Source organism: Nannospalax galili, unplaced genomic scaffold (genome assembly GCF_000622305.1).
Source record: "Nannospalax galili isolate Female #2095 unplaced genomic scaffold, S.galili_v1.0 scaffold886, whole genome shotgun sequence".
Taxonomy (NCBI): domain Eukaryota; kingdom Metazoa; phylum Chordata; class Mammalia; order Rodentia; family Spalacidae; genus Nannospalax; species Nannospalax galili.
In genome coordinates this window covers 3,027,823-3,042,234 of record NW_008355971.1, presented here as the reverse complement: position 1 = coordinate 3,042,234, position 14,412 = coordinate 3,027,823, and the positions used below count along the sequence as shown (strand labels likewise).

Below are 14,412 nucleotides of genomic sequence, written 5' to 3'. Positions count from 1 at the left end.
CAACTGTCCATAACTCCAGCTCCAGGGGATCCAACAGCCTCTTCTGTCCTCCTCAGGCATTGCACAATATGGGTGCACTTACCTACATGCAGGCAATACACACATACACATAAACTAATAAAAATAATAAATAAAATATATTTTTTCTTTTTAAAATATTTTATATTTTTTAAAATATTTTATTTTTATGTGTATAAGTGTATTGCCTGCATGTATGTGAGTGCTTAAATAAATAAAATATTTTTTTTAAATCCTTTAAAAGAGTGGATAGAGAGCTGGCTCAGTGGTTAAGAGCGCTGGCTGCTCTTCCTGAGAACCAGGGTTCAGTTCCCAGCACCTGCATTATAGCTAACTAATTTCAGTTTTAATCCTAAAAACCAAAACATTTTTAGCTTTTACTTGGGTTTTATGCAAGGAAGGAAAGAGAGGGGCACGGGTCCATGGTAGTAAGTTTTTTTTTGGTTGGTTTTTTTTTTTTTTTTTTTTTTTTTTTTTTTGAGACAGGGTCTCTTATAGCCCAGGCTGGCCTCCAACTCTCTATGTAGCCAAGGATGATCTGGAACCCCTGATTCTCCTACCTCCAGTTCCCAAGTGCGGGAATTAAAGGTATGCACCACTACACAGGGCTTAGGTTCATGTTTTTTAAAGCTGCTCTTGGCTACTGTGTGAAGGTAGAGCCTAGGCGAGCAGGACCAAGGGGCTTTGGGGTGGACAGAAGAGTTGGGAGGACCCTGAGGATCCTGAGTGGATGAGTCTGTGGGAGACAGGAGGGAGACCTCTGGGAAGAAGCCCAGAACTGTAACCAAGGTAACATTCGTGTTTTCCTGACATGGGGACGTTGGTGGAATGGCAGATTTAGGAACAGGAAGGGACTGGGGAAAGTGCCCCTTCATTGCCAGGCCTGCTGGCAAAGACCTATAATCCTAGCTACACTGAAGGCTAAACACAGAGAATGGAAAGTTGGAGGCCAGCCTTGGCTACAGAGTGAAGTTGAGACCAGCCTTGGTAACTTAAGGAGACCAATCTCAAAAATCAGGAAGAGTTGAGTAGAGCATTTGCCTACCATGTGTGAAACCCTGGGTTCAAGCCCTAGTACTTAATAAAAAACTCACTTTCCCTAGGAATCCATTAAATATATATATATACACAATCTGGGTATGATAGTCCATGCCTTTAATCCCAGTACTCAGGAGGCAGAGACAGGCAGATCTCAGTGAGATGGAGCCAGCCTGGTTTACATAGCTAATTCCAAGCCAGCAGGGAATACAGGGAGACCCTATCTCAAAAAGGGGCGGGGGGGGGGTTGCTCAGTGATTTAGACAACATGCTGCACTTCCCAAGGACTTGAGTTCCAATTCCCAGCACCTATGTTGGGTGGTTCACAATTACTGTAACTTCAACTTCAGGGGATCCAACACAGTCTTCTAGCTTCCAAGGATACCCTCACACACATATAGACATAAATTTAATCTTATATATATGTACATATATTTTACATTTATAGTCAATGGTGTCCCTTGTGATATGGCACCTTCTTGACTATAGCTATGCCATGTTAAAGTTTAGGCTGACTCTAGTCTGAATTATCAGGTAGTTGGCCCAGAGACCCCAGTTGTCTTGGGAACAGGTCAGTGTGTCCTGGAGTGTACCTGTTAACTGCAGATTTATGGCTTCTGTAGGTTATGCTTGACTTGCTTCTGCAAAATAGTAATTGTTGCTTAATGGAATAAAAATTGTTAAGGGGGTTTTGCACCTGTAAGCTTGGGCACTTAAACTTTTCACCCCTGGTTATGGTTTCTTTGTATAAAAGCTTACCCTAGAAATTGCTCTGGGCTACACACTTGGGTTCTGAGACCCCTATGTAGTCCCTGGCCAGCAAGACTTTCATTTGGCAAAACTTTGTCTGAGTGGTCTTCTTTGGTGAAGCACCTCCCAACACCTCTTTGAGATCTACTTTCTTCCTTTGTTCCCCAGGACACTTTCCTCATGCCTGGGGGAGCCACTTCTGTCTCCTCCTCCCTCCATCCACCTACCTACCCACCCCACCTCTGTTCTCCCAAGAGGAATCCTTTTTAGTCCCACACAGCAAACAACAGGAAGACAGCAAATTCCAACCAGGAGAACTGGTCTGAGGACCCACGAACCTCCTCCCTTAATAGAAGTGGAGGGAGACGCTGCCTGTCTGAGCTCAGTAAAAGTCAAGCCTGTGGTAGACCTGGAGTTTTATGACTGCAGACCTTCAGAACACAACTGTGGGTTTGCCTGTTTGTTTTGAACACTTTCTTATTGTACATGTATTTGTGTTTGCCTGTCACAATGTGCATATGGAGGTCAGAGGACAACTTTCTACAGTCCACTTTGTGGGTCCCAGGGATTGAACTCAGGTTGTCAGGCTTTGTGGCAAGTGCCTTTACCCACCCAGGCATCATCAATGGTCCGTTTTGATTTTTATTTTTCTGCCATCTGAATTTCTCTTTCTGTATATTGCCTGAGTATTTAACAAAGTTTTCACTGAGTACCTGCTCTACACCCAGCATTTAGTCAGGGGATACTGCAGACCAAGGAAAGATAAGCTTTGTACCTGACCTCAGGTTTAGGTGGTGGGGAATGAGGTGAGAGGGCATAGGGAGAAGGTTGGGGCTAGGGTAGGGAGGCACAAAGAGACTATTGGAGCCCAGAACAGGTCCTGAGCCAGTCTGAAATGTCAGGGTGGATTTATGAAAAGAGGAGACATTTAAAAGGCAGCTCAGGAAGGTGTGCATCCAAAGTAAGGCAGATCTCTGTGAGCTCCAGGCCACCCAGCCTGGTCCACATAGTGACTTTCAGGCAAACTGGGATTAGAGAGACCCTGTCAGTAAGTAAGTAAATAAGTAAATAAATAAATAAATAAATAAATAAATAAATAAATAAAAAGAAGCCCTGATTTCCTCTTTTCAGAGCTTCAGCCATGCTGTGTTCTGGTCCTTGGGCCTGAACTCTCAGAGTCCTCCACTCTGCTGTTATCTATCTATCCAATAATCTTGTGGCCCAATGGGGGAAAAAGTAGTAAAAAACAAAACAGAACATAAAATCCACCAGATGCGAGTTAATCCCAGCACTCTGCAGGCAGAGGCAGGTGGATCTCTGATTTCTAGGCTAACCTGGTCTACACAGTGGGTCCCAGTTATACATAATGAGACCCTTTCTCAAAACGAATAAAATCCGCCTGGAGTTTGGCCTGGTTTAGGGACACACGCCTTTAATCTCAGTGCTCAGAAGGTTGGGGGTTGGCGTTCCCTGGGTTACCACCTGAAAGGCAGGGGTGAGACCTCAGGGTTAAGCAGGAGCCCCGCCTTCTCGAACTGTGTAGGGTGGGGAGTAAGGACTGCGAAGGGTGAACGCAGAGGGCGCAGCTAAGGGGTGGGGCTGCGATCGTCCGGGCAACGCAGGCCGCGTCATGCTATTGGCTGCCACTTAGTGCCTCAGGCCCCACTCGGAACTCTGGGGGCGTGGCCTTCGCTAGCTGCTGGATCCGTCGATGCCACCACGGAGGGGAGTGTCCCGCCACCCCGTCCCGCTCCGCAGTGGGGTCCTGGCCCGGTGTGAACGGACCTCAGCGAACCCTGCTGATAGTCTCGGGTCCAGAAGATCCGCAGAGTCCAAAGAAGCGGTTCCGACCGCCCTGCCACCCTCCACCCTGGAGACTCCGCCCCGCTCCCCGACAAGTTGCCATCCTTGATGGGACCCAGCCTTGGGAGGGGAGAGGGGCAGGGCCGGGCGTGAGGCGGTGGCTCCGCCCGGCCAATCCCCGCCCTGCGGTGGGCAAGATTCCAACCAATCACAGTTCGCGATTGCCTCCTGGGCGGAGCCGGGTGGCCCCAGGCTAGACGCAGGGGCCGGGGAAGGTGAGCGAGATCCCCAGGCCAGTGCTCGTGAGTTGCGGCGCTGCAGGCATTCCGGGAGGCGGTCGTAGCGAACCTGGCAGCCGAGGTGAGGAGGGGCCCTTTGGCTGGGGAGCTCCCTGGAGTTGGAGGAGAAGGGGGCGCGCCCCCAGGATGGGCGGAAGCGGGGTCTGGACCCGAGGGAGGGAGTTAGAGTGAATGAAGACTAGAGACTAAGCTGGAGCATCAGGACGGGTCGCAGAAATATTCAAGAGGGAGTTGGAGTTGGAGTTTGGAGAAGCGATAGAGGAAAGGACTTGGCGGGGGAACGACTCTGGAGATTAGGACAATTTGGGTAGCCTGGACGGGATGAATTCGGAGCTCCACGGGGTTCTGGAAAAGTTTTGAGAGCTTAAAGGCTAGGATCAGGAGCGTTCAGAGAAACCAGATAGAGGCGCGGGGGCGAGGAGGGGATACCGGGGGCGAGTTCAGTGTTGGGGACTCGGAGCCGGGAGGGGAGTTTGGAAAGTAAAGTCAGAGTTGGGTGAAAGTCGGGCGATTAAGAGATGGGGAATCTGAGTCTCAGAATCGAGAGCCCCAGTCTCCCGGGCGAGGGATGTACCGAGAGTTACTTATGGTCTTTGAGCAGTGTGGGTGGAGGTCTGGGTCTGAGTCTAGAGGACAGTTTGGGGCATTCAGAATCCAGGACCTCCTGAGGTGGTAGGGACCTAGAGAAAACAGTTTTTGGCCTGGAGGCGGGTGGGGGAGGGGTGCTCGGGGCGTGGAGCTCAGACCCGCCGCCCCTGAGGCAGCGGAGGGCGGGGCTCTGCGGGCGCCCGGCAGCTGGACGTCCGGGTTCCCTTCCCCCACCAGCCTGGACACCCCCCCCCCGGTGCGCATGCCCTAATAGAGGGCGGTGGAGTTCCGTCCTGTTGGCGAGCAGGGCCCTCTGGGAATTGTAGTTCGAGGTCCACTTGAGCGCGTCTGCCTGGCAGCGCTGGGTCCACATTTCCCAGAAGGCCCTGGGGGCAAATTGGGGCGTTCCTGAACCCAGTTTGGAGACCTAGAGAAGGGTGGGGCCTTGGAGAAGCCGTGGTCTGGTTGAACGGGTCGCCAGGGGACGGGGCTTTAGCAAGCTTTCCTAGGTGGCCGGCTTTGGGTGTTGCTGGCGGCCGGGTGATAGGAATTGAGGAAGGTTCTTTTCCTGCTGGTGGGACCTCTCCCGTGGTTTTTTGTTTTTTGTTTGTTTGTTTTTTAAGGCAGTGTCTCCCTTTAGCCCCAGCTAGCCTGAAACTCAATATGTTAGACTAGGCTGGGCTCACAGAGATCTGCCTACCTCTGCCTCCTGAGTGCTGGGATTAAAGGCGTGTTCCACTACGCCCAGCGTGGGGAGAGCTCTGTAACATAAAGACGGGCTAGAGATGGCTCATGGTTAATAACGCTTGCTGTTAGAGGACCCAGTTTCAATTTCCAGCTAGCAGTTGTCCAACTCCAATTGCAGGGAATCTGGGTCATTGTATTTACATACATACAGGCAAAACACATAAAATTTAAAAATAATACTTTGGAGGGTTTTTTTTGACACAGGGTCTCCCTGTAGCCCCAACTGTCCTGGAACTCACTATATAAGACCAGGCTGGCCTTGAACTCACAGAGATCCACCTGCCTCTGCCTCCGGAGTGCTGGGATTAAAGGCGTGTGTCACCACGCCCGGCTTATACATTTTTAAGAAAAGAATTTCGACATGAAGGTGCCTTAACTGACCTTGACAAATATAGTAGGCACCCAATAAATAAAACTTAGAGGAATAAATATCAGCCTAATTGTTCATTAAGCAGTTCTGGGTGCTGTCCCTGCCTATTCCACAGGAGGTCGTGAAGATGTGAGAAGTACTTCTCCTTTGCCCATGTAACAGGTGAGGAAACTGAGGTTCAGAGCAGTGACACCATGTCACTTCCCAGGATCACAGAGTTAAGCCCCTTAGCCCATACCTGTCAGGTGACTTGTTAGAAATGAGTCTTGTGGAAGAAAAATTACCAGATCCATGGAGACTTGAATTAAGATCTTTTTCTTTCAGGGCTGGGTATGCCTTTAATCCCAGCACTAAGGAGGCAGAGGTAGGTGGATTGAGTTCAAGGCCAGCTTGGGCTTCAGGGAGACCCTATCTCAAGAAAAAAAAAAAAAAAACTTACTTTCCAAACAGCCCAGCTGTGGTGTTTTTACTTTCTTTTTCTGTTTTTTTTTTTTTTTGAGACAAGGTCTCTTGGAGGCCCGCCCCCCCCCCCCCGATTTTGAAACCTCCTGCCTCTACCTCCCAAATGCTAAGATTACAGTTACAATCATGTACTACCCTCCCCACACCTTGTTCTCTTAATCCCATGCATGTATTCACCTGTACTTAGCTTTGCAGGGTTCTGGCTATCTGTACTTTAAATAGACATTCTCTTAAAATTAGACCTGCCTGAAAAAGTGGGATCTGAAGGACCCCTGTGTCTGACTTGCCTTCTTTTTTTCCCATAGGACATGGGAGGCCTGAAGAGGAAGCACTCTGATTTGGAAGAGGAGGAGGAGGAAGATGGAAAGTGGGAGTGGAACCCTGCAGGTCTTCGAAGCTATCAGCAAGCCCTGCTCCGAATCTCTCTGGACAAAGTCCAGCGCAGCCTTGGCCCCAGAGCACCCAGCCTCCGCAGGCATGTCCTTATCCACAATACACTGCAGCAGCTCCAGGCTGCCATTCGTCTGGCTCCGGCACCTGCCCCACCCTTGGAACCTCTCTTCCTAGGCGAAGAAGATTTCTCCCTGTCTGCCACCATTGGCTCTATCCTCAGGGAGCTCGATACATCCATGGATGAGACAGAACCACCTCCGAATCCAGTGGCTTCCCCAGGTCTCCAGGATGAAGTGATGCCCCAGGCGGATCCTGTCTTCTTAGAAGCTCTGAGCTCCCGGTACCTGGGGGACTCTGGCTTGGATGACTTCTTTCTAGACATTGACACATCTGCAGTGGAGAAGGAATCTACCCTGGTACCCCCAGAGCCTCCTCACAGCCTCTTCTGTGCCCCAGGGTCCTGGGAGTGGAATGAATTGGACCATATCATGGAAATCATCCTGGGGTCCTAAGACCCCCCACATCAGCCTCCGTGGGCTGGGTCCTTGGAAGTGACTTCTGTGTGTGTGTTTGGAGGCCCTAAACTGACTGTGGCCTCCTTTCCCCCCATTTCAGGGTTCCACAAACTGTCGAGCATGTGTGCGTGTCTGGTTACCCCAGCCTTCTGTGAAGGTGGGTCTTCCTGAATTAATTTATCTCTTCCAAAGGCCTTAATGAGACTTTGTTTTGAGGAGTCCAATTGCTCACACAGTTCTTCTGCCTCTAGTTCCCACTACCCTTGTCACCACAAGGGCCTCAGGGTAGATAAAGCTGGGTCTGTCAGAGGGTGATGGGTGGGCTGCCTGGTTGCTCTGGGAACCCAGGCTCTACCTCCTGAGGTAGTAGGAGGGGCTGGTCTCCTCTCTAGGCTGAACCCCACTTCCTTGGCAAGAACCCCAGTCCCAGCAGCCTCCTGATTCATAACCAGGCCGGACCACGTGCAATAGGTGGAAATCAACCTGCTTCATGCCACATTATTTAAAAAGAAAGGGTTTGTAGTGGCTTTTTTTAAATTGTTTTTCTTTTTTTAATAAAAGTATTTTGAAAGTATGGTGTAATCTTTTTTGTAAACGTCACTGGGGTGATGGGAAGAACCAGGTAAGTTCTTTAGACTAGTAACTACCCTTTCTTTGACAAAGGTGGAGCAGGTGTATCATTGTATAAAACAGTTACTGAGCCTGGTCATAACCATTTTATGCAAATTAAGCCCTTCGAACTTCAGGATTATAAAGAAATAGATACTATATCACATTTTACATTTGCATAGGAAAACTAAAATTTAGAGGCTTAAGTATAACAGAATAATAGAACTGTTGCATAGTGTATGTTTGTGTGAGGCCCTGGTTTGACCCCTACCATTGCAAAAGAAAACAATTTGGTTTTTGTTTTTTGAGACAAAGTCTCACTATGTAACTCACTCTGGCTGGCCTAGATCTCAAAGATCTGCCTGACTCTGCTTCCTGAGTACTGGGATTAAAGGTATGTACCAACACACCCATCACACAAAATTTTGAAAACTTAAGTTTATCTGAGTCATTTTGGCAGGAGTAGAAAGGGAGAAAAAAGGGGGGGCCACAGACATACAATTCAAGCTTAGTTGGCCTCTTGGCTGTTTTTTGTTGTAGTGCTAGGGAAAGGCAGCATGCTCTGAAAGTACACTATCACTGTGCCATACTCCCCAACCCCTCACAGGTGGATTTTACTGCTGAGCTGTGGCCCCAGCAGGAGCTTTGGTTTTTGTTTTTTAAACTTTATTTTTTAGCTAGGCATGGTGGCACATGCCTTTAATCCCAGTACTTGGAAGGCAGAGGCAGGTGGATGTGCCAGCCTTCTCTACATTGTGAGTTTCAGACCTGTTGGGGTTATAGGGAGACCCCTGTGTCAAAAAGACCAAAATATATATATATATATATTTAGGGGCTAGAGAGATGGCTCAGAGGTCAAGAGAACCTGGGTTTGGTTCCCAGCACCCACATGGCAGCCCATAACCATGCCAAATTCCCATACCTTCTTCTGGCCTTTGTGGGCACTGCATGACATGGGTGCACTTACATACATCTAGGCAATACACTCATGCTCATAAAAAATAAAATATTTAGGGGGCTGGAGAGAGCTCAGCAGTTAAGAACACTAGTTCTTGCAGAAGACACGGGTTCGAATCCCAGCACCCACATGGCAGCTAACTGTCCATAACTCCAGTCCCAAGGGATCGGACAGCCTCTTCTGACCTCAGGCATTGTATGACACAGGTGCACTTACCTACATGCAGGCAATACACCCACACACATAAAAATAAAAGTTTTAAAAATAGTTATAATTTGTATTGGTTTTTTGTAAGTACATCATGTGCATGCAATGCCTGTGGGGGCCAGAAGAGGGTATGGGATCTCCTAGAACTGGAGTTAAGGATGGATATTACGTGTCACAGTGCTGGGAACCAAATCTGGGGTCCTCTGGAAGAGCCTCAAAGCCTCATTTTGCTATTTTGGAGCTAGGATCTCCCTGTGGCCCCAGTAGGCCTAGAACTCACTGTGTAGTTCTGGCCTCAATCTCGCAGAGATCCACCTGCCTCTGTCTCCTGAGTGCTGTGATTAAAGTGTGCCCAGAGCCTTGTTTAATCATGGTGTTTATGATCATTTCCAGTGTAAACATCTCAGACACATGATGTACACATGGCATGTATGTCACAGGCTAAGGCTCTCAGCTACTGAGAAGTCAACCTTTTTCTTGTTAGGAAATGTGCTCCTGAGGCTCTAAAGGGACAAAAAATGCCCAAAGACCCTCTAGGACTAAATACAGGTCTCTAGGATTGTATGCTTGGAAGCCATGCCAGGTTTGGGTTCAGTAGTTCACACCTGGCTGGACAGCTGAACCCAGGCTGGGGAGCATGAAGGCAAAGAGAAGAGAAGCCACGAAGAAGCCATGTCACGTGTCACTGCACTGGTCATGCCCAAGTGAGTTCACACTGCATTAGGGACTTTTCTGGAAGGGTTGCATGGCGAAGATGGGGATTTTTATCTGTGGTTGCTTGGCTTTCCAACAAATACTTCACTCCTATGAGGTGGGGGACATTGCATCTAAGTCAAAATAGACAGGCTCCCTGAAGGTAGATCTAATCCACAGAGAGGATGGAAGAAGGGGGGATCTCAAGAAGGTACCAGAAGTCTGCAAGCTAGATGTGATGGTGCCCACTATAACCCCAGCATTTGGGAGGCAGAGGCAAGAAGGTAAATTCAGTTACATATTGAATTCAAGGCAACTCTGGACTGCCCTGTCTTTAAGAAATATAAATTCGGGGGGGGGGCTCTTTTTGAGACAGGGTGTCCATGTAGCCCCAGCTGGCCTGGAACTCGCTATTGAGACCAGGTTTGCCTCGAACTCACAGAAATCTGCCTGCCTCTGCCTCCCGAGTGCTGGGATTAAAGGTGTGCACCACCACACCTGGCCAAAAATATAATTTTTTTTAAAGAGGTTCTTGGGAGATATCCTAGTGGGTAAAATGTTTGCTACATGTAAGGACCTATATTGAGATCTCAAGGGGCTGAAGAGATGGCTCAGTGGTTAAAAACACTGGCTGCTCTTGCAGATGGCCTGGGTTAGATTCCCAGCATCCACATGGTGGCTGACAACTGTCTGAAACTCCAGTTTCAGGGAACCCTCTTCTGTCCTCCAAGGGCACTGTGCAACACAGGTGCATCTACCTACATGCAGGCAATACATTCATACATATAAAATAAAAATTATAAATAAAATTAAAAAAATAAATTCAGGAGCCTGGAGAGATGGCTCAGTGGTTAAGAACACTGTTCTTGCAGAAGACCTGGGTTCGAATCCTGGCATGGCAGCTGACAACTGTCCCTAACTCCAGTCCCAGGGGCTCCAACAGCCTCTTTTGACCTCCACAGGCATTGCACGACATCTACATGCAGGCAATACACACATACACATAAAAATAAATAAATAAATACATACATACATGCATAAATATATAAATAAATAAAATTCAGATCCCCAGAATCCACATAATAGTTGCATGCAGTAGCATACATCTGTAATCAGGGATCCTATGGCAGGATGGGTCAGCTAGCCTGCCATACATATACAAATGTGAACAAGAAACCCTGTCTCAAAGTGGAGGTGGCGACCTACACACCTAAGATTGTCCTCTGACCTCCTCAGGTGTGTGATTTTTTTTTTTTTTTTTTTTTGCGACAGGGTTTTCCTGTAGCCCCAGCTGGCCTGGAACTTGCTATGTAGACCAGGCTAGCTTAGAACTCACAGAGATCCACCTGCCTCTGCCTCCCAAGTGCTGGGATTAAAGGCATGTGCCACCATGCCTGAGCATTTTTTTTTTAAAGGATACCAATTAGCTGGGTATGGTGGAACACCTTTAATCCCAACACTCAAGAGGCAGGTAGATCTCTGTGAGATGGAGGCCAGCCTGGTCTACAAAGTGAGTTCCAGCTGAGGCTACTGGGAGACCCTGTCTTCAAAATCCAAAAACAAAAAAGGATACCAATTGACTCATATCTTTCTCTTCCTTGAAACTTCCATTCTTACACTCACGTAGAATAAAACCCCAGCTGCCTGAGTCAGTCCCCCACCAGGCCTCATCCTCAGTTTCATTCCCTACTCTCCTTCAGTCGCTCTAATCTTGCCACTCTCCTACCTTAAGCTCATTTCTAAGACACCCCCTCAAGACCTTTGAACTTGTTAAATCCTCCCAGAAGGCATTTCTCCCACAATTTCACCAATCAAAATGTCGCTTGCTTTTGCTAGCTCAGTATTCCAGGGTTATTTGCACGCATTACATCCTGTTAATTTATTATTGTTAGGAGGAAAAGGAGGAAGGCTGGGGATGGAACCCATAGCCTTTCACGTGCTGGAAAGTGTTGTTGCCAAGCCGCACCCTTGCCCTGTTTGACTTTGTTTGCTTGCTTGAGATAGTCTCACTATATAGTCCTGCATGGCCTCAAGCTCACTAGGTAGACCAGGCTGGTCTTGAACTCTGCCTTCTTTTGCCTCTTAAGTGTTGGGATTCAAAGTGTATGTATCACCACACTGATGTTTGACTTTCTTCACAGTACCTATTCAACCCTAAGTTGTTTATTACCGGTTTATGGTTAGCTTCCTACTCTATTAGAAACTCTCAGAAGAGGCACTATGTTGGACTTTGTCCAGTTATGCCCCCCACCCCTGCAATGCTATGCACCGATGGGTGCTCAAAATTATTGGACTTGGTCTACATAGCAAATTCCAGGTCAGCCGGGGCTACATAGTGAGACCTTGTCTTTTTTTTTTAGTCCTTTTTGAGACAGCGTCTCCCTGTAGCCCCAGATGGCCTGGAACTCACTATGTAGCCCAAACTGGCCTTGAATTCACAGAGACCTCCCTGCTTCTGCCTCCCAAGTGCTGGGAATAAAGGTGTGCGAGACCCTGTCTTTAAAAAAATTGTTGGTCTGGAGAGATGACTCAGTGGGTAAGGTTTTGCTATGTAACATGAAGTCCAGAGTTTGGATCTCCAGAACCCTCTTAAAAAACAGGTAGGTGCCTGATGTGATGGGCATACCTTTAATCTCAGCACTTGGGAGGCAGAGACAGGCAGATCTCTGTGAGATCAAGACCAACCTGGTCTAGTCGTGAGTTCTAGACCAGCTGGGGCTGCAGGGAAACCCTGTCTCAAAAAGACAAAAAGAAGCAAATGAGCAAAAGGAAAGAAACCCACCCAGAACCGTAACAAATCATCAAGATTTTCAGGATAGTTTACAGTAGAAGCAGTCATACCTGAGAAATAGGAGTTACCACAAGCTGGTCAATCCCCGTTTTAGAATTGTAAACTTTCTGCTTCACAAATCCAGGGTCCACCACGTAGTAGATACCATCAATGGTGAGCGATGTCTCTGCGATGTTAAAAGCACTGACTGCTCTCTTGCAGAAGACCCAGGTTAATTCCCAACACCCACATGGTGGCTAACAACTCCAGTTCCAGGGGATCCAACGCCCTCTTCTGACCTCCATGGGGATTGCACGACACAGGTGTACCTACCTAGATGCAGGAAATACATTCATACACATTAAAAAAAAAAAAAACAGGTAGGTATGTTAGCCACCTGTAATCACAACACTCCGGAGGCAGAGACGGGATCCTTGGAACAAGCTGGCTAGTTAGATTAGTCAGAATCAGTGAGTTCCAGGTTCAGTGAAGGCCCTGTCTCAATAAATGAGAGTGATCGAGGAAGACATCCAGCTTCCAGCTTCCACATGCATGTGGACATTTGTCACAAGCACCCCCACACATTCGGATACTCCTAAAAACATACACACGAAAAAAGTATTTGCTAATGTAAAATGAACTCCAGACCTGGCAATGGCCCATCCTCCCTCTTACCGCTCTGAACATACCCCTCACTCCTGTGGCATAAGCCAGGCACAGGAAACACCCCCCACCCCTCACACATGCAGATACCCATAAAAACATACACACACTCCAGGCTTGGTGGTCCATTCCTTTAATCCCAGCACTCAGGAGGCACAGGCAGGTAGATCCCTGTGAGTTCAAGGCCAGCACGGTCTACACAATGAATTTCAGGCCAGCTGGAGCTACAGGAAGACCCTGTCTCAAAAAACAAGATGGAAAAAATAAAAAACCACACACAAAAAAATTGCTTGTTAATGTAAAAGGAACTCCAGACCTGACAATGGCCAGTTCTTCCTCTCATCTCTGAACACACCCCTCCTGGTATCCACTCCACACCATCTCCAGCTCTGAATGCTGTCATCCCAGCACTCTGGAGGCTAAGGCAGGAGGATCTTAAGTTCTGGAAGGAAGTGATGGGAGTGGAGGTGGTGGTAAGGACTGTTATTTAGAGGAGATGGCCAGGGTGACATTTGGATAAAGTCCTAAAGGAGGTGAGGGGTGAGCCATGCTGATCTCTGGGGAAACAATCCAGGCACAGGAAAGAGCCAGTGCAAAAGGCCCTGAAGTGTGGTAGGTTTGCCAGATAGCTACTCAGCGTAGTCTGCATGGCTGCAGAACAGCAATGGGGCTGAACAGCAGGAGAGGAGGTGAAAGGGTGAGGGGCCAACAGGTAACCGGCATACTGGGAAGGCTGGGAAGGTTTTAGCTTTGCCCCAGAGCAGAGATGGAAGCCGCTGGGAGGGTGTTCTGCAGAGGAGGGATGTGGTCTGAAGTCACCTTTTTCTTAGAACTCCCTTTGACTTCCCTAAAGTGAGTGAGAGAAGCTGGGTACGCTGGTGCAGGCCTGCCTGTAATCCCAGCAACAGAGGCTGAGGCAGGAGGATGGTGAAGAGGAGGAGGAAGAAAAGGAGGAGGAGGGAGAGGAGGAGGAGGATGAGAAGGGAGAGGAGGGGGAGAAGGGAGAGAAGGAGGGAGAGGAGGAGGAGAAGGCAGAGGAGGGAGAGGAGGGGGAGGGAGAGGAGGAGGAAGAGGAGGAAAAGGAAGATGGAGAGGAGGACTTGTTAGCTCCGGCCAGACCAATCTGAGGTGCACCCCCCAATTTCCAACTGAACACTGGGGCTCAGAGACGCCCAGCTCCTTCCCTAGTGTCGCACCTGTTAAAAACTGGCCCCAGAAGTGGAAAGGCTGGCCCTGCAGAGGGACCCAGCCCTGGAGGGCAGAGTCCACCTTCCCTCAACCCGCCCTCCCCAACTAGGCTAAGGGGGGGTGGGGATGGGCCGCAGTGGCCCAGGGCGTGGCGTGGTGACCGGATCCCGCCCACCTGCCCACCCACCCTGGACCCGTGGTGGCCAGCGGGCACAAGACCCGGGAGACTGCGGCCGCCCGGAGCCGGCCTGGCGCCTCCTCCTTCCCCAGAGGCCGGGTGGGGCGGTCGGCTAGGGGCGGGACGGCCCCCCCTGGACTGTTCTCCTCTCTCTCGCTCTCCT

At 48.9% G+C, this 14,412-nt stretch overlaps 1 protein-coding gene across 2 annotated transcripts; it reads left to right on the top strand.

Annotated features, from left to right (window-relative positions):
* The first annotated feature begins 3,827 nt into the window (after nucleotides 1-3,827).
* Sertad3 (SERTA domain containing 3) lies at nucleotides 3,828-7,554 on the top strand. Of its 2 annotated transcripts, none has more exons than XM_008854000.3 (2): nucleotides 3,828-3,969; nucleotides 6,381-7,476. In XM_008854000.3, exon 2 carries the CDS (start codon nucleotides 6,384-6,386, stop codon nucleotides 6,978-6,980), a length of 597 nt encoding a protein of 198 aa, XP_008852222.1. In that variant the 5' UTR covers nucleotides 3,828-3,969; nucleotides 6,381-6,383; the 3' UTR covers nucleotides 6,981-7,476. The 2 variants fall into 2 exon arrangements, with proteins under 2 accessions (XP_008852222.1, XP_029412456.1); XM_029556596.1 differs by lacking the exon at nucleotides 3,828-3,969 and adding an exon at nucleotides 5,583-5,977 and having other exon boundaries at nucleotides 6,381-7,554.
* The last annotated feature ends 6,858 nt before the right edge of the window (nucleotides 7,555-14,412 follow it).